General features: G+C 43.1%; 1 protein-coding gene across 2 annotated transcripts in view; it reads left to right on the forward strand.

Annotated features, from left to right (window-relative positions):
* DNAH9 (dynein axonemal heavy chain 9) overlaps positions 1 to 14,727 on the forward strand; it is a 303,268-nt gene extending 288,541 nt beyond the window's left edge. For both annotated transcript variants that reach the window (XM_077327460.1, XM_077327461.1), the window contains exon 69: positions 11,224 to 14,727. In XM_077327460.1, coding sequence (XP_077183575.1) covers positions 11,224 to 11,451 — 228 coding nt within the window. In that variant the 3' untranslated portion in view covers positions 11,452 to 14,727. The remainder of the gene's footprint in view (positions 1 to 11,223) is intronic.
* Positions 14,728 to 19,044: the final 4,317 nt, after the last annotated feature.

Here is a 19,044-nt window from a genome sequence, read left to right on the forward strand (position 1 = left end):
GTGCCTGTGCATTCATTTTTTCCCCAGTAGAAAAGGGGAGAAAATACATTCCTGTGCTATTCAAATAGACCCATTGATTCTGTCCTATAGCTCAGTGTGCTATTCTTGTGAGTACGCATCTGGGTGACAATATGAAGAATTAATAACTCAGCCATATGCATTCTATTTTTCTGGGCTGCATATCCACTAGAAATTAATCCTTTGGTAAGAACATGAGCTCTGAAGTTCACAGTAATCGCTTTGGGGAGCTATTCTTCTTTGCAAAAAGAAATTTCACTTTAAGGTGACAGCTCTAGCCAACAACAGCAATTCCCCTATTGCCCTGTATGCAGATGACTGTACTATATTTATGGATGTATTCATATTACTATGTGGGTGGCTTACATTTATGGACCCATCTATAACAGCCACCTACTTAACAAATGAAAACCAAACAGATTTTACAAGGCCAAAATTCTCTGCTAGTATAAATTTGCTGAAGGCAGATGAATTGTATGTAGTAAGAACCTGGCTTCTTACCATAGGAAAGAAACAATTAGTCCTACACAGTAGAAAGTACTGTTGTTGTTGTTAGGTGTGAAGTCGTGTCCGACCCATCGCGACCCCATGGACAATGGGAGTAGAAAGTATAGCCGAACAGAATTCTGTCACACATTGATTGTTCCATTTGGGCTCCTTTCTTCTCATATCGCTTTGTCTTCTGCTATTGGCATATATATATATATATACTAGAAATTAAGCCCGCTGTAGGCTGAATACAGCAGGTGCTAGGTGTTAGATGCTGGGGTCGCGAGTGGGGGAGACTCACCGGTGCCATGCTGGGAGGGAGCGTGAGTGGAACCTGTGGCGCGTCGGGGCAAGTGCGGCGATCCAGGAGGCTTGCGGCCATGTGCTGTGTCTGGCAGCGTAGTGGGGCAGCTGTGAGGAGGTCGGCGGCATGGGGGGGTGAGCCCGCCATCTTTGGGGGAGCGACGGGGTCCAGCGGGCGCACACCGATGTGGGAGCGCGCAAGCAGCGAGCACTGGTTGTTGCCGTCACCGCGGATCGTCTGGGCGGTGGAGCGGCTCGGCGTGGGAGAGGCTGGACGGGGAGTGGTCCGTTCGCGTTCCAGGCATGGCAGATTGGGTCGGTGGCGGAGCGGAGGCGTCCATGTGTCTCCACCGTCCGTGTGTGTCGGCGCGGCTGCGGCACTACAGGCGGAAGCTGTGGGCGGAGGCATTGGTCGGCATCCGTCAATGTAGCATGGCGCAGCCAGGGGGGTGCAGGTGCGGAGCTTGGGCCGGAGGCCTTCAGCCGCGGCAGTCTTGCCGGGTCGAGGCGTGGCCTTAACGGTTGCAGGGAAGGCCGCGAGATGGGGGGGAAGCGGCTCGGCGTGTTCCTGGAGGGGCCAGCGTTCGGCGAGGCAGCAGGGTGGCGGGGCCATGGCGAGGGGAGTCTTTGTTCGTCAAGGCCGCGGGGAGTTGAAATGGGGAGGGAAGGGCGATGGTTCGTCGGCGGGAAAGGAGCAGGGCGGCCACGTCTTCGACGCGGCAGCCCTGCTATTTTCTCGGCAGCGAACCATATGGGGACGGAGTGTGGGTGCGGAGTCCAGGGCGGGCCAAGTGGCCAGTAGGGAGGCACGCTATGTGCGCCTCCCAATTGGCTACTTGGCCCCTGAGCGGCTCTCGGAGAGGGCCAATCAGGAGCCGCTTCGTGGCTCCTGATTGACCCTCTCCGAGTTTTTATCCCGTACTGGCCCCGCCCTAACTCCTCCCCAACAGCCCTTACTCCTTTATTTAATCCACTCCGCAGGAGCGGATTAAAGATATTTGGAGGCTAGTTGGTTTGTGGAAGTGAAATAACTGCCTACACCAATGGCATTATGATGGGAAAGAGATCTCCCTCTTCCTGGACAGGCATCTGCTTTTACATGGTGTCATAAATAACACATACCAGTGCTTCTGAAGGAGACAAAAGATCATGTCCCCTGAACCATTCTTCTCCCTACACATATGCATGGATGTTCACCATCAATAGTCTGTGCAGTTCCACATGGGGATTGCACATGAGCAGGCCAGCCATCAGATAGGTCTTTATAGCTAAAATCCTCCAGGGGGTGCTGTTCACCAGAGCCATAAGCTTGTTCCTGCTCAAGGACCCCATGCTTCTGTGCAGCAGCATCCCCACTTTCAGTTCCTCTTTTGCCACTGAAGGAGATGGTTGTGGGTTTTTTTTTTACAGTTGTGTCACAGAGGAATTGGTCCAGATATGCTGAAGCAATATTTGCTTCTTGGTTCATTCCATGGCTCATCAGTCCCTTTTCAAACAATGCTGCCAATGTGGGGTAAAGATTACGCAAATATGACCTCTGTTCTGCTTGGGTGAAGTCATTGTCTTCACCTGTAAGGCCTGCCAACACTTCACCACTAAAACTCAGGTGGGGGGGGGGGATAGGGCATCAAAACTTAAAGCAGCACCTCCTGGATCTGTGCCTCAGCAGATCCAGTCTCAATTTCATTCCCCTCTGCCTCCTTGTGCCTCATTGGAGCCACCAGTCAAAAATGTTAAAGGCAAGGACAAGGAGAACTGCAAATCAGCTTCCCATCAGAGTGCTGCCATCAGTACTCCCGAACCTATGCCAACCTTGCAAGAGAGACAAGATCCCTATCCGTTTCTATCTCAGGTGGGGACAAGGACATGGGCTAACCAGCTGCTTGGGTTCTGGAGAAAATGGCCATGGATGTGTTCTCAGCCCCAACTATTATGTGGTGTCCTTTAGACCCATACATGATATCTCCAGGATATATGGAAGAATGGAATGGCAATTTCTCAGGCTCCAGGATATGAGTTTGTATTATTACCCTTATTGGGTGCCATTGCACTCACCCTCAGCGATGATTGTGCACAGGCCATGATCTCTTATACATGTAGTGATGGGATAAGAGACAGGTATTGATTCCCACAGATCCAACACAACAATGCATCTAAGCCCAGATGAGAGGGTAGGCAAGCCATCTCCAGGGTCTCCCACTGAGGGTCTCCGAATATTTGGAGAGCAGAAGATTTGTTGTCTCTTGTAACAGAAGTCATCACCTTGGAACACAAATCAAAAGATAAGCTACTGAGTCACCTCTACTCAGAGTCCCCTGGTATTATTGTATTCTTGGTGTTGGAGGACCTTGAGGACCTTAAACAGGAAAGTGGCAAAAGACTGCTTCTCCAATATACCTCAAGAAGAATAAAATATTTTATAGGATCAAAAATGAACCATTTAACAACCTGAGTCATCCTTCACTGTCTTCCTTGGTTATGTAGGAGATGCAGCCGAATGGTCACCAGGGCTACCACCCCTCTCCCACATACACAGAGGAAAGAACGCTGGATGTCCTGGGTTGGAAACTATATTCCCTAGCAGCATTACGTTGAAAAATAACTATGAGACCATTAAAGCTAGTCTAGTTACCAGCTCTTCTTAAGTCTATCCCCCCCCCTTTTTTTCTTTACTCCTAATCGTAGAATCATAGAATCATAGAGTTGGAAGGGGCCATACAGGCCATCTAGTCCAACCCCCTGCTCAATGCAGGATCAGCCCAAATCATCCTAAAGCATCCAAGAAAACTGTGTATCCAACCTTTGCTTGAAGACTGCCAGTGAGGGGGAGCTCACCACCTCCTTAGGCAGCCTATTCCACTGCTGAAATACTCTGACTGTGATTTCCCCCCCCCCCTGATATCTAGCCTATATTGTTGTACTTGTAGTTTAAACCCATTACTGTGTGTCCTTTCCTCTGCAGCCAATGGGAACAGCATCCTGCCCTCCTCCAAGTGACAATCTTTCAAATACGTAAAGAGGGCTATCATGCCCCCTCTCAACCTCCTTTTCTCCAGGCTGAACATTCCCTAGTCCCTCAACCTATCTTCATAGGGCTTGGTCCCTTGGCCCCAGATCATCCTCATTGCTCTCTTCTGTACCCTTTCAATTTTATCTATGTCCTTCTTGAAGTGAGGCCTCCAGAACTGCACACAGTACTCCAGGCGTGGTCTGACCAGTGCCGTATACAATGGGACTATGACATCTTGTAATTTTGATGTGATGCCCCTGTTGATACAGCCCAAAATGGTATTTGCCTTTTTTACCATTGCATCACACTGCCTGCTCATGTTTAGTTTACAATCCACAAGTACCCCAAGGTCTCGTTCACACACAGTGTTACCTAGAAGCGTATCCCCCATCCAGTAGGCATGCTTTTCGTTTTTCTGACCCAGATGCAGAACTTTACATTTATCTTTATTAAATTCCATCTTGTTCTCATTTGCCCATTTTGATACCCATCTAAGAGTATCCTTAATGGATAAGGGTGTTATCATGGAGATTGTGAAGCCTTGAGTATCTGAGGGTTTCTTCTCCTGTATGTTCCTGTTAAATAAGAAAGATGAGGGGAGTTGGGCCCATTTTAGACCACAGAAGTTTTAACGTTTTTCTTCATGTTGCTAAATTCTGTAGTGTCCATTCCTTCAATTTTCCAATTATTAAAATTTAATTGTTAGTTTATGTTTATTGATTTGAAGGATGTCTATTTTCATATTTCATTCCACCTTCAACATTGCAAATTCCTATATTTTTTGTGTGGGGAGAAAAATTTTCAATACACTGTACTACCCTTTGGTTTAGCCACTGCACTCAGTGTACTTTTGAGTTGTTTAGCCCCAGTGATTGTCTCCCTTCATATGTGAGGATACCATATATTCCATTAACCAGATGATCGGTTGCTGCTGGCAGATTCCATGGACTGATTGTTGAGTCATTTCATTCTTGTCCTAGAAACCCGTCAAAACCTTGTGAATAAATCATGATTAATCACACTCCAGAGGGTACAATTTATTGGGGTCATGCTGGATTCCTTTGTGGGAAAAGGTTTTCTACATCCAGGAAGGATAGAGGCCATCTTAGCCTTAGTAAGACAGTTCGGATCTCACCAGCTCCAATTGTTTTGGAAAATTCTGCACCTAATGGAATATATGGCCTCTACTACAGCATACAGAATATATGGCCTCTACTCCTGTCTCTGGCTAGGTTACAAATGTGACCCTTGCAGCTCTGGTCTCTGTCTTGTTATAAAGCTGGAGTTCATTCCCTACGGCATAGATTTCCTATTCCCAGACCTGTCATTTGTTCTTTATTATGGTGGCTTTCTTTGGATAATTTATCTTGGAGAATTTCCTTTGAGTTCCATGAGATCATCCTTGCCATGGATACTTTGCTTTTGGGTCCACTGTGAAGATTTGTTGACTTGAGGTACTTGATTAGAAAATGAGAAGCTGCTACATATTTATATTTTAGAACTGCGAGCAGTTCATTACACTCTTAGTTGTTTTCAGATATCCTTCAGAACTGACCCATCCTTGGCCAAACATACAGTAAAGTTACAGTGTTTTGTTTAAACAAGCAAGGGAGTACAGGTTCCAAAGGTTTATGTAGGGAGGCTACCTTAGCATAGAACATGACACTAAAGATCAATGTTTCCATTCGAGCCATTCACATCTCTGGGAGATTTAACATGGAAGCTGACAGGTTGAGCAGGATTGGCACTCTGTCTCATAAATGGTCAGTTAAGGGCACTTACCTGGAACTGATTTTTACCCTGGAGGAGAGGGTCCAGATGTTGATCTTTTTGCAACAAGAGAAACCAAGAAGGCTGTGTAGTTTTGATCCCATGCAGGAGTAGGCAGTGTTTCCCTAGGGGATGCATTTCAGCTGCTTTGGTACCAAGCCCTTTTTCATGCATTCCCTCTGTTCCAGTTCCTTATCAAGGATATAGAGAAAGCTAGGAAGGAGAGATCAAGCATGATCCTGGTAGCATCCTTGTGATCTGGCCAAATATAGTTTCCAGTCCTTATGGACATCTCCTGGGATCCTGCCAAATGACTCAGATTTAATCAGCATCAATCAGGTGTTTCATCATGATCTGGACCGCCTCAGCCTGAGAGCTTGGAGACGTCAGATATGGGTCTAATATTTTTGCAGGAGGTTAATGATGTCGTCCTGCAATCAAGCAAACCTAACAGTAGGAAATCCTATATGTATAAGTGTAGGCAGTTCTCTCTCTGGTGTAGAGAGGAGGACGTGTTCCTGTTGTAAGCCATATTTGATTATTTATTGTACCTGAAAACTAAGGGCTGGCATTTTCCTCTTTGAAGATACAGCTAGCTGTTATTTCTTCCTTTCACAAGGGGATTGAGGGAGGATCACGTTTTGCCCATTGTTTGCCAAAGAGGTTTCTTAAAGGACTGGGTAATCTTTATCTTTATTTTATTTATTTATTTTTGGATTTGTATACCACCGCTCTAACTCCCCCCCCCCCTGTCCAGCTGTGGTCAAGGAGCTCTTTCATTAGGAGTGAGGGTCCTGGTCTTGTCTGCCCCAGGATCCTTTAATGCCCCAATGGGCATTAATGCTCGAGCCTTTTGTACCCCTTGCTATGTGTTCCTTGGCAGAACTTACTATGAAGGTGTGTTTCTTAGTGGCTGTTACTTCAGCCAGAAGGATGACTTAGTTAGCAGCTCTTCAGAGACCCTCTATTTTTGAAGTTTTTTCCTGAGAGGGTAATCCTTTGACCTAGTCTGAGGTTTCTTCCTAAGGCAGTTTCCAGGTTCCATGTATCCCAAGATAATATTTTGCCTGTTTTCTTTGCTTTATTGAGCTCTGAAAAAGAATGCTTGTTGCTTTCTTTAGATGTTAGAAATATGTTATTATTTTATCTCAAGAGAACTGTGGAGTATCACAGGGATAGAGCCCTGTTTGTGTGGTTTAATGGCTCTAAGAAACGTAGGAGAGCATCTTCTTAGACCTTGTCCCGATGGACTGTCAGGGCTATTAGGAAGTGTTATCTTTGGATCAGGTTAACATGCCATTTAAACATTCACACCCATCCATTATAACAATGGCTTCTTCGGCAGCTTTTAGCAGACATGTTTTTGTATTGCTATGCTTTGGAACTGTTAAGAGATTGTCCTCCTATATAGAGGTTTCCAGTTGAAAACAAATTGAGTATGTATTCATGTCATTTGTTAAGTATATTTTTGTTATACAGTTACTGATTATTTTTTGAATGATCAATAATTATACTTTTGTATGTTTTTAAGAATTTGATGCCCCTTGATAAATCTACACAGCGAAACATGTTGGGATTGATTAAAAATTCTGCTTATTAAAGAATTAACTCATGATTGGAGATCCCCTGGAAGTCTGTTTTTTATATTGGAATAATTTGATGTACCATGTTGGGGTCCCAGTGCCTTATTGCTTATTCCTTGTTTGGACTTTCACTGAGTCCCACCCCTCCTATTTCATTCTTGTTCAACTGAGGAGAGCATACCACAAACAAATATACTTAACAAACCACATCATCTAGAATCTCCATGTTGGACTTCACAGAATATTGAAGATGAAAACAAAGTTGTACTTCCCTGTAATTATTGTTCACTGACTATCTTCAGGCACACATACTCTCCTTCCTGCCATGCTGCATGCTCTTACTTTGACGGTGCTAGAGGCATTGAATGTTGGGGTGCTGTTTTGCAGGAGCACATGGTCCCTTGGTGGAAACAAATTTTGGGCTCCAACATGCAGTACCCCGTGTAGGATTTTAGCTTTAAAGACTTATCTAATGTCAGGCCCCACATATGCCTGACTCAGAAGAAAAAAGGAAATCATGAGTCACAATGATATAGTAGTCTTCTCTATGTTTATAGGTGAAAAGGTCATAACATAAAGTCTAAATGGTCAAACATATGATCAGACATAAAGAGTCAACCAAAACGGGATCCTAGGTTAAGTAACCCGCTTTCTGTTTTAACTTCGTCAGTGGTTGCTCTTCCAATATACTGTCACAGCAGTAGTCGTAGTATCACATTGGCAAAATGCTCATAATCGTCTGGGGATTTCATAAAGTGTCCCAATGCCTGAACAGAAGATACTTGATGAAAAATAGTTACATGGAAGTGCAACTTTCCCCCCACATATTGTGTTATGCTATGTACATAACAATGGGTTACGAATGTATGGATTATATAAGTACATGCTCTGAGCTGCTTTTTATACAGTTTGCTGCTGAATATGTTGTGTCATATGTATTTTTCCTAGTAAGGTTGCCAGCTCTAGGTTGAGAAATACCTGAAGGTTCGGGAGGATTTGAGCCTAGGGGGAGTGGGGTTTGGAAGGAGAGGGACCTCAGCAGGGTACAAGGCCATACAGTCCACCTTTCAAAGCAGCCATTTTCTCAAGGAGGACTGGTACTGGAGATCAGTTGTAATCCCAGGAGATAGCCAGCTACTATCTGGAGGTTAGCAACCCTAATTTACTGTCATGTAATGTGTAAAGCACCTGCACGAAGCATGTTGCAGAGCAGGAACAAATACTGACTCAATGCTCAGAGTATTTATAAAGAGATAAATATAGAGTGGTTTTTAGAGGAGCAGAAATTCAGTTCCTAGAAGCTATATAAGGTCCTTAGTTTATGGCAGAACTCTATACATTATGAATTTAATACAATGACAATATTTGTTTTCTTGTTGGAAAGCTGGAGAATAAGTTCTGTTGTTTTGAAGGGTGAAAGGCAGGAAATGAGAAGGCAATTTGGAGCAGTGAAATGATGGAGAAGGGAGGGCTTAACCTTTTCCCTCACCTGCTAGTTTACCACTAAAAACTGGCAGCTACAGCAGATTTCTTTCTCTCAAGGGTTTCAGACATGTTTGCAAGAGTAAACATGTGTTTATTCTTTCAGGAGGGAAAGTGATCAAAGATGGGTGGTGTGATTTTCAGCAGAAGAGTGAAAATTAGTAAAGCATCCACAGCCCTGCCATCTCAGCTACAAATTGTCCTGTCTCTAAGATGTTTCTCTCTTTTTAAAGAAGACTCCCACATAATTTCACATAGTATGTAGTTGTGTCCTTAAAGCCAACTTTAACATCTGTTTCAAGATGCATTGAAGAACCCTGTGATGGCAGTGTGATAGTGACCCACTTATTTGAGATCATCTTTCTACCTGTTCAATTTACCACTAATGCACAGAAGATGGAATGTTGAACAGTTTTGGGGAAAACATACCATTTATGCTCATTCTATTCTCATCTGTTGCGGAACATCTGCTTGGCAAAATATCCCTGATGATAAACCAGAAGGTGTAACAGGTATAGTTTTGGTCCTGGATTAAGGAGTCCCACCTTGACATCTCACAGAATTCCTCTAAGGACAAAATGGGAACAAGTCCATGTCTACCACCTTGAATTTGTTGGAGGAAGAATAGGAATATGTATAGAATAATTTAAGGAACTTCCATACAGCATTCTTTCAGTTCCAATAAACTTAGCCCAGAAAGAATGCTTGTTTGCATACATACTCAGCAACTATACACCAAATAAGCAACAAAAGTGGTTATTTCCAAGTCAGAGCTTCTTTTGATCAGCTGTGAGATAAACATGCAAATAAAAACATGAATTAATGCCATGGAGGGAACTGAGAAAGATTGAAAACGTTGTCAGCCTAAAAATAGAGGGGCATATTTCATGGAAAATTGATTTCCTTTGTTTCTTTCAAACAAGCTACCTGCTCAGAAAACACTTTGAAAAATTAAGGACATTCTGCAAGTTGAAATAAGTTGCCATTCTCCAGTTCCCCAAAGAGATGTTGTTGAAAGGATTATTTCATGTTTACCCATTGCTTTAGAAAACGTAAACTCTGCAGGCACTATCTATTAGGAGAATTACCTTAATATAACAGTGTACATATTGTTCCAAAGATCAGGGTTGCGTATTATAGTCTGTGCATGTCAGAATAAAAAAGATTTTCCTAGAGGCACATACAGAGATCAGAAATTGTATCTTATATGCCTTCTTTGTTATAAAATATATGGCTGGATATGGATGTTGTGTCTAATCTATGGTTAATTTGTACTAAGAGTTTAACCTTTCTAATGCTTGCAGTTTTTCTCTCTATTCACTGCTTATTTTTGGTTCCTTGTACCTCCTCCTCTCTTTTGACCATTCTTAGCCCCTCTAGAGGCAGAGAGTTTGATGTTTAGGCAGTGAATGCATTTTTTTTGGGAACACGATATTTAGTGGGACAGTGGAGTGTTTTATTTTATCCACTGGAGTTAATACTATTCACTTATGTAGATTTCAGTAACTTCAAGGCTACATAATCACATTGTTTTACATTCTACCTATTTGTTCTGCTGTAGCATTCCACCACATTCAGCTGCATACAGAATTAGCAGCAGAGGCATTATACACTTGTAAATAATGTGCTGGTGCCGTCAAATAGTAAAGTGTAGCCCAGTCTCATCAGATCAGAAGCTAAGCAGGGTTGGTACTTGGATAGGAGATGAAGAAGGAAGACTGCTGAGTAAAGCAATGGCAAACCATCTCTGTTTAATCACTCGCCTTGATTACTGCTTTCCATAAATCTTGAGAGAGAGAGAGAGAGAGAGAGAGAGAGAGAGAGAGAGAGAGAGAGAGAGAGAGAGAGAGAGAATGTGCCATTGAAACCCTTCACTTCCTGGATTATCCTGTCCACGTGGTGATTAGGGGGTGGTCTGACCACAGCTCATTAACATCAGTGGTAGTTTTTCTCCATTACTTTTGTGCCACAACACTGCATCACTAGATCCAGTCTCACTATCGCCTGTCAGTTAGCATTGGGGTTGAGTTTCCAAGTAATAAGGCTCAAATTCCCAAACAATGAATGGTTTTTAGCTCTCCGAGGGACAATGTATGTGGCCCCATAAGTTTGTAGTGAAGGCTATGCTGCCTGCTCTGCTCACAAGTCAAACCCACTTCCAGCAGTCTACCAGTCAGCCTACTTTTGGCAGTTTTACAGCAGGGGTTTGAGCTGAGCTCAGCGTGCAGAGAAGCAATTGTACAAATGCCATGTGTGAAGGAAACTGCATAAATCCACTGAACCCACGTTCTCAATGATGCAAGTTGATCATTTGAACTGATGCTTGGTAACTGAGTAACTCATCTGGAAAAACTTCACGGTCTTGATCAGTCAGCTTGGATATTAGTCTGACAGAATCAACTGCTCCGGGGGGTCTAGGAGAAATGTAGGTCAGGGAACAGGCAAATAACAGATAATGGGATACAGTATATTCTACAAAGGCAATAGACAGAGGCATGTGGGTGCATCAGGAACAATACAAGACATGGAGACTTTGATAATCTTACATTTCCTCGCTATCCTCCACAGACAGGTTTAATCGCTGATGCCCGCCTGAAGGACCTCACTCCATCGATGCCGATTATTTTCATCAGAGCCATCCCTGTTGATAAGCAAGACAACCGCAACGTGTACCCTTGCCCTGTGTATAAAACCCGCCAACGAGGACCAACCTATGTCTGGACCTTTAACCTCAAGACTAAAGAGAAACCATCCAAGTGGGTTTTAGCAGGAGTGGCACTCCTACTGCAGATTTAGACTCCAACTCAAATGCACTTTTCCTAATAGACTGGACCCAAGAAAAGGCCACTGTGTCTTCTTTTGGAAATATTTCACAAATTGAATTAACCCCGAGATTGGGTCACATGAGCCCTGTTCACATCCCATGTACCTTGTGCATTTGATTTTTCTTTATGGGTGTGTTGAGTAATTATTGTGTTATATTCAGTGTATGCATACTAAACATGATTTTAGTATAGATTCCTGGTTAACATGCACTGGCTGTTTTTATAAATAGATGTAAGTATGTACATGCAGGACATACATATGTTCACTGTAACATGTGAGGAGGGCTATGATGAATACATCATCATATTGCAGCTGTGGCTCAGTGGTAGAGCATCTGCTTGGCATGCAAAAGGTTCCAGGTTCAATCCCCAGTATCTCCACTTAAAGGATGTAGTAGGCAGTTACTTGTGATTATTTATGAATGAGCCATCAAAGATTCACTGGTGCAAAAAATCAAAACGTCTTCCATATTACCATTCATCTCAGTCACAGGGTTTGCCAATGAAATCAGTTTACAAATTCATCAAAAGCTGACGAATCAAAAGCATGTGTGAATCAGTCTCAAGGATGAGCTTGTTTGCTTTGTTTCTTCCTTTTCTTTTGTGGCCTACCCATGGCAATCTATTCTATAACTTTCAGGTGGAAGAAGAACTCAGCTCCTGGTTCAGGTATTTTATGTTAGAGTTTGACAGTTTACTTGATTGTAATGTGTTGCTTTATTGGTTAATTGTAAGCTACCTTGGGAACCAAGTTGGAATAAAGGCAGAATAGAATTTTAAAATAAATAAAATAAGCCACTGAATATTTAAGTGCAGTTTCAAATAGTTCCGGATCCCTTAAATATGGAGTTATGTTTGTAAGCAAACTTCACCATGGACAATGAAAAGATATATCGTGCTGGCTTTTTCTTATGGGAAAGGATGAAGTCATCCTGAGTTATTGTCCTGAAATAATGTAACCAACTTAAAACAAGATTGATTTAAAGAGGTTGCTAAGTATTGAAGTTTTTGTGGGGAAATGGTGACTGGTGATGATCCTCAATTCTACAAATGACAGTACTTTTACTTCAATAGAGTTGAGCCATTTATCTATTTATTTATTACATTTAAACTGTAGAATCAAATACAGGATTGTCCCCTGCACACAGAGAAAGGGTTAATTCTACCTCAGCTGTCTATGAAAAATGCTTATCTTGCCAGACAAAGCCATTTAAAGATTTGCTCTAATGTCATACAACATCTTGAGGCATAAAGGAGCCAAGTCTGACACCTTCTTTCACAGATTGTTCATTTTTACATAAGATTTACACTCTAGGAACACTGAGAAGAAGTGAATTTTTGCAAACAAGACAAACTGGTAATAAGGAAAGGCAAAATAATAGTACTTGTGCAATATTGTCATTAAAAGCCTTCTTTCCCTGGCTATTTTATTCCATCTCCTGGATGTATACATGACATGTATGGAAGGGCATAGAAGTCAAAGATCTCATTTATATAACACATTCATGTTTAGACCTAGTTTTGCTCTGCAAAGTGGTTCATGGCCATAAGATGGCAAACAGAATCAGCATAAAAACTAGAAAATCACAGCACTCATTAACAACAATGCTTTTGTGGTGTAGCTGATATAAACAGCATCCAAAAGACACACTAATATTTGTATTTAAGACTGATTTTTTTTTGTTCCCACTAATCTGAGCAGAGACTTAAACAATTTGAAAATAATTGTAAAGCAAATAGGGAATATCTGCTGTAAATGAATATTTTGAAACTCAGGGCAATTCCACAAAAATGACGCTACTCTGGGGCGCTGCTAGTACATTGCAGAGGAGCAGCATGCACCAACGCTCCCTGCATCCCCATTAGGGACACAGTTCAGCAGTGGATGCTGTGCACCCTGGATTTCGACATCCACATGGACATAGACCCAGAGAAAGTTCCACTGCGTGGGGGGTGGCAGGTTGCGCAAAGGTTGGATTACATTAGAACGCAATCCTACTGTCTGGAAAAACAAAACAAAAATGTCCCAATTGGCCCTGCAGTGCCATGAAGTGCTGTGGAGCAGAGTGTGGCATTTTTTGTCCCCTCTGGACCTCCACTGGGCTAGGCCCCATTGGCCCCTGGAGCGCTTTAGGGAATTCGGAAAATATCCGTGTTCCCTTAAAGTAAGGTGATCAGACATCTCGATTTTGGCAGGACTGTCCCGATATTTAAGACTTCGTCCCGCGTCCCGTGGCATTTTCAAAAAGTCCCGCCCAGATTTGGGGAAGATTGTTGGACCAGGGGGCTGGAGTTCGAAGGAGATGGGGGAATGGTAAAAGGCTGGCTCAAGCAGGACGCAAGAGGACAGGAGGGAGGCACCACGTGCGCAGGTCCTGCTCTCTTCGTCAAGGACGTTGTGGAAGCGGCTTGCTCCCTGCGGCGTCCAGGAGCTGCTTGAGGTGTGCTGGGAGGGCTGGGGGCCTAGCGCAGCTCTCAAAACAATGGCCTGTTTGATGGATGCCGGGAGAGTAGCGGGACGGGCTCCGTAGACCTGTGGCTCGTTGGGCATGCTACCCTCCCACCTATGGGCTTACCGTGGGTAGAGGGGGGATTCATCCTCCTTGCGCAGAAGTCCTGCATCGAGCTCGGGGCCCATCTAGTCTTTCATCAGCTCGCCTGTCAGGTCAGTCCAGGTCAGTCCACATGCGGCGGCCACCTGCCTCCCAGCAGACTTGCTCCTTCCTGCTGCTCGTGTGAGTGCAGAGGGCTGGGATCGGGATTAATTGGTGCAGCAGAAAAAATCATTTGTGCGGGTCTGATCTTCTTCCCGACTGGCTAGCTGGCTGGCTGGCAGGTGGTGACTGAGGGAGGCAAGCATTATTGTCATGCCGTGGTGGTGGCGGCAGCAGCAGGGAACGTGCCCATTGTGCGGGGGCACCCTTATCTCTTGCTCACAATGGACTGCAGCTTTTGCTGGGTTGGTGCCTCCTCCTCCCCACCTTCGCAGCTCTTCCGCTTGTACATCATGGATCAGCAGCTGGCCTCATTGGGGGATCCTTCCCACTTGCTGGGCAGGGCTCCAAGGAACAGTGCAGCTTTTGCTGGATTTGTCCCCCCACCCCACCTATGTGTCTCTTCCGCTTGTACAGCATGTATGTGCAGCTGACCTCTTTGGGGGATCCTTCCCACTTGCTGGGCTTGGGGGAGGTGGGGACATGGAGATACAGTGTTTTCCACTTTCAGATTGCTCCCCCCCCCAATTCAATTTGATCTCAGAATCAGAGAGTCGGAAGGGACCTCCAGGGCCATCTAGTCCAACCCCCTGCAGTAGGCAGGAACTCGCTACAACCTGGTCAACCATGGTTTCTCCAATTTCATGCCCACGTGATCCCTCCAACAAATATGCAGGATCAAGTCTGCAGGAAAGGGGGCTTTTGCATAGTGGCAGATCTATTGCTTGTCCAGCATGTACACATTTAATTTTTTTTAACATCAGCATTAATTTCACACTGTGCAATAGTGTGAGATTAATGCTGAATTAATCAACTACTTGATTTTTAAGGGATTTAAACTCCCCCCCCCCCGGTCAATAATGTCCCAATTTACCAATGTTAAAATCTGGTCACCTTACCTTAAAGCAGCCTAAGGAGCACCAGGCCTGGGAGGGGGCCGGCCTGGTGGTGACATCATGTGGGAATGGGGATTAGCCCTGCCCTCCCAGCCTTTCTCACCTGTGTAACTTCTTAGTGCAAGCTTGTTCCAGTGACCCTGCTACCAGCTTTGCCTGTCATCTGAGTGCCTCTAGAGATTCAAATTCCATCCTCTCCAGTTTCATCTGAATGATCAATATGTTGTGGTTTATCATGAATGCTGTGAGAAATTCAGTATTGAAGAATACATCTTCAGATGATTACCAAAGTGGACCTAAGGCAGCCAGTGCCATTTGCCATTTGCAGCAGCCTTCTGGGCAATGTTTTAGTTAAAACAGTGGCCTCTACAACACTGTTCCAAAATATAAAGGAATTCAGGTTTTCTAAGGAGGGGTGGTCATTGTTGCTAATTCCTGCTCCCATTGTGGGCCCCCTCTTTGCCCCCATGCTGTTCCTCCAGATTCTGGTGTCTGTGGTCTTTAGTGGGAGGGGAGAATCAACAGTAAGTGCTATTATACTGCTAGTTAGCAGGATGGGTAAACAAAACAGATTTTGAAGACTTTGACAAGTGGTGATTCAAAGTGATGTCTTGAATTGCTGGCCCTTATCCGATTGTTGGCAAAGACATTGTGTTTGCGCAAGTATAAATCACATGGTATGAACGATGCACATCAGTCAAAAGACTTCTGTGTTATGTTTGCACTTGTGTATATCCATAGTGTGCTCCCTAAACTTCAGTCCACAACTGAAATTATTGGTGGTATTATTGCTGTTTTGGCATCAGAACTGAATCATGAGTAGTGCGTCTACTTGGACATTTAATGATGCAGCAGTTCTTTGTCCCATCCTTGGGCACACGCATACTTCATCTTAAAAGCAATGTTTGTGATAAGTAATCTCTGAACACAATCTTTGAAAGAAGGAACAACTTGGAGGGAGGAATTAAAAAAATAACTTTGGAATGACATTTTAAAATCTATTTACCCCAAGAAATGGTCATAACCATCCCTACCTTTTCATTCTTTTCATTGATATTGTACCAACAAAGAGAGGAAGTACAATCAGAGATGGGCCAACAGAAAGTTGTAGCCAATTAAACCAAATGAATATATGATATACTTTATAATTTTCTGCTCTAAGCTTTAATGGAAATTATAGTTAAAAAACTGATAATAAAAGAAACTCATTTGTGGCATATGCTGGCACAGTGCCATGTGGGCTTAATGGCAGGAGTCCTTCCCACCCCAGTTCACTGCTAGTTAAACAGAAATGACAGGCGGCCTTCACTTTTCTGTTTGTCCCTGATAAGCATTCTATACACTGCATGGCATGCTATGTAAGACTGCAGCATTATGAATCTCCTGGAATTTTAATTAACAAGAACTGAGTATTAAAAGCCAACTCTAGCTTAATGGGTGTGAACAGTTCCAGACAGTCAAGCTTCCAAAAATGCACCCATGTTAAAGATTCAGCAGAACAGCACAATATAGCTATCTGATATAGATCAGAAATTCAAGAAAATCAACAGACCCACCATACAAATGGAATTCAGGATGTTTAGATGCAAGATGACAAACAAGATGCAGAGGAATGGTCAGATTTTAAAATGAATGTGCCTTAGGAGAAAGCAAGATACCGGGCGTGAAAGTGACAGACAGGCACATTATTAGATGTATAGGATCACTGATGCAGTCATAAAATATTCCAGGATTCCAAGACAAGGCATTTAGGTATATCTGGTATAATTACAGACCTTCCTTTCTCTCTAGATCTTCTCCCTGTGATTATTCTTACTGCAAACAAAACCCCCATACCTTTGCTTTATTGTTTTAATTTTGTTCCTTTTCTTTTCCATTCCACTTTATACATTCTGAAGAGTTAGACCAGCAGAAGCCTGTTGAAATCAGCAGGTTTAAACTGGAACAGCTCTATTTAGGATTGCATTGTACATTCAGTTTGAAGCACTGATATTAGACAGGTTTATAATTATGTTCAATACGAATATGATTTCGGGCTACATAGGAGTGGCTACATGGAGACACAGAGTGGGGCACAGCGAAGAGGTTGCCAAGCTAGGGTTTACTTCCCATGCCAGCATAAGTGGGTAAAAATTGGGACTTTTTAAAAACGCCACAGGACACGGGACAAATTTTTAAAAATTGGAACAGTCCCATCAAAAGCGGGATGTCTGGTCACCTTAGGCTTCTGTCACAACAGTGCTAGTTTTATTCTCTCATCCCTCTTTTCCCGAGACTCCACCTGTAGGTTGCAACCATATCCCTAATGCCTCACGTAATTGTTGTCTTGTTAAGGAACATAAATGAGGAAAATACAACTCAGTTTGTGGTTTTTGGCATGCCCCTTCATAAACCACAAATTGTCATGAACTTTTAACTGCCTCATAAACTGGTTCAGTTTGTGAGGCAATAGAATGGAGCCCTGCATGCTAGAGACACAAAAATCACAGGGGATCTCTGACTGACTATCATCTATGTCTCCTCCAAGTTTGGCAAGGATTAGATTTACAAAGTCTGAATTATGCCCCCCACAAAGAAGGTGCCTCCAGGAAAGTGTTTTACAGGTAGCCATTTTCCCAGAAAACACTTTCCTGGGGTCACCTATTAGGAGGTCTGTAATTCAAACCCCATAAATCGAAAACTTACCAAACTTGAAGGACAGGTAGAAGAAGAGAGTTACCCAGAGATTTGCTGGGAGTTTGGTTTCTCAGATTGCACACAGATTGTGACTTCGATGTCGCTAGTTTGCACAGGATCCATTCTGTACATTCCTGAACCTGCACTTGTCAAAATGACAGGCTGCCATTTTGACAGGCACAGGTTCAAGAGTGAATAGAACGGATCCTGTGCAAACTAGCAACATCGAAGTCACAGAAGACCGCCCATGGGTGCTTCTCTGCATGCTCTCCAAGTTGTTGCTTTGAAGTTTTGTAAACTTATTGATTGAGAGGAGACAGTCTGTCTGGAAATGTATCTAGAAGTTGAGCTGTTCAATAAAATAATGTAAAAATGGTAATTATTTATTATAGTGCACAATTAAAAACCACCTCCTATGGCATATGCCTAGGCTCACCACTCTTCACTATTATATAATTCTGTGCTGAGAGTGTATCTCATGTGCGTCCAAAAAGTCTAAAATTTACATATATTGGTTGAAGCCATAATTTGCAGATCCCACTCAGCTACACTTTATAATGAGTTTAGACATTTTATATAGAGTGTATTGTTACAATTCTGACCACTGAGGAAGACCCAGTAGGGTCGAAACACATTTGGTCTTGTGTGCTGTTAGTTCTGTATAGTTTTTATGTAGTTTTTATTCTGTTTTTAATTGTGCACTATAATAAATAATTACCATTTTACATGATTTTATTGTACAGCTCAACTTCTGAGTTCCTACCTGAAAAGGTTGGGTTGTGTTCCTTTTTTGGTTTTGGAAATGTATCCACTCAAGAAGTGGTACAAACCTCCATGAACAGCTTAGAAGTGCGTGGAAAGTTCAGGTCAGTTGTCCTGCTACAAACCTGACTTTGCAAACCGTGAACCAACCAAAATTTGTCACAAACTTTAGTTCATGAGCCAGTTGCTGCCCATCCCTATTAAGCAATAAGTAAGCTAGACCTGTCAAATCACCATGCATAGACAGATATATACCAGTCACACACAGGAAAAACTGTCTGGAAGCCAGGTCTGCCTTGCTCCAAGCAAATGAATATCCATGACTTCTAAAGTCATGTGATGTGCAACACTGCATCAAGTGGAAGTATAGCAGAATTAAATAATGTGGAGAGTGGGTTCTTCAGGGACAAATGAAATTTATTTCTTAATTTTATATCTGGCACTAGAACAGGATGTATTTTCAATCCAAGCTCAGTGATGGATAAATAGTATACATCATTTATAGATGATTTGTAC

Source organism: Paroedura picta, chromosome 3 (assembly GCF_049243985.1).
Source record: "Paroedura picta isolate Pp20150507F chromosome 3, Ppicta_v3.0, whole genome shotgun sequence".
NCBI lineage: Eukaryota > Metazoa > Chordata > Lepidosauria > Squamata > Gekkonidae > Paroedura > Paroedura picta.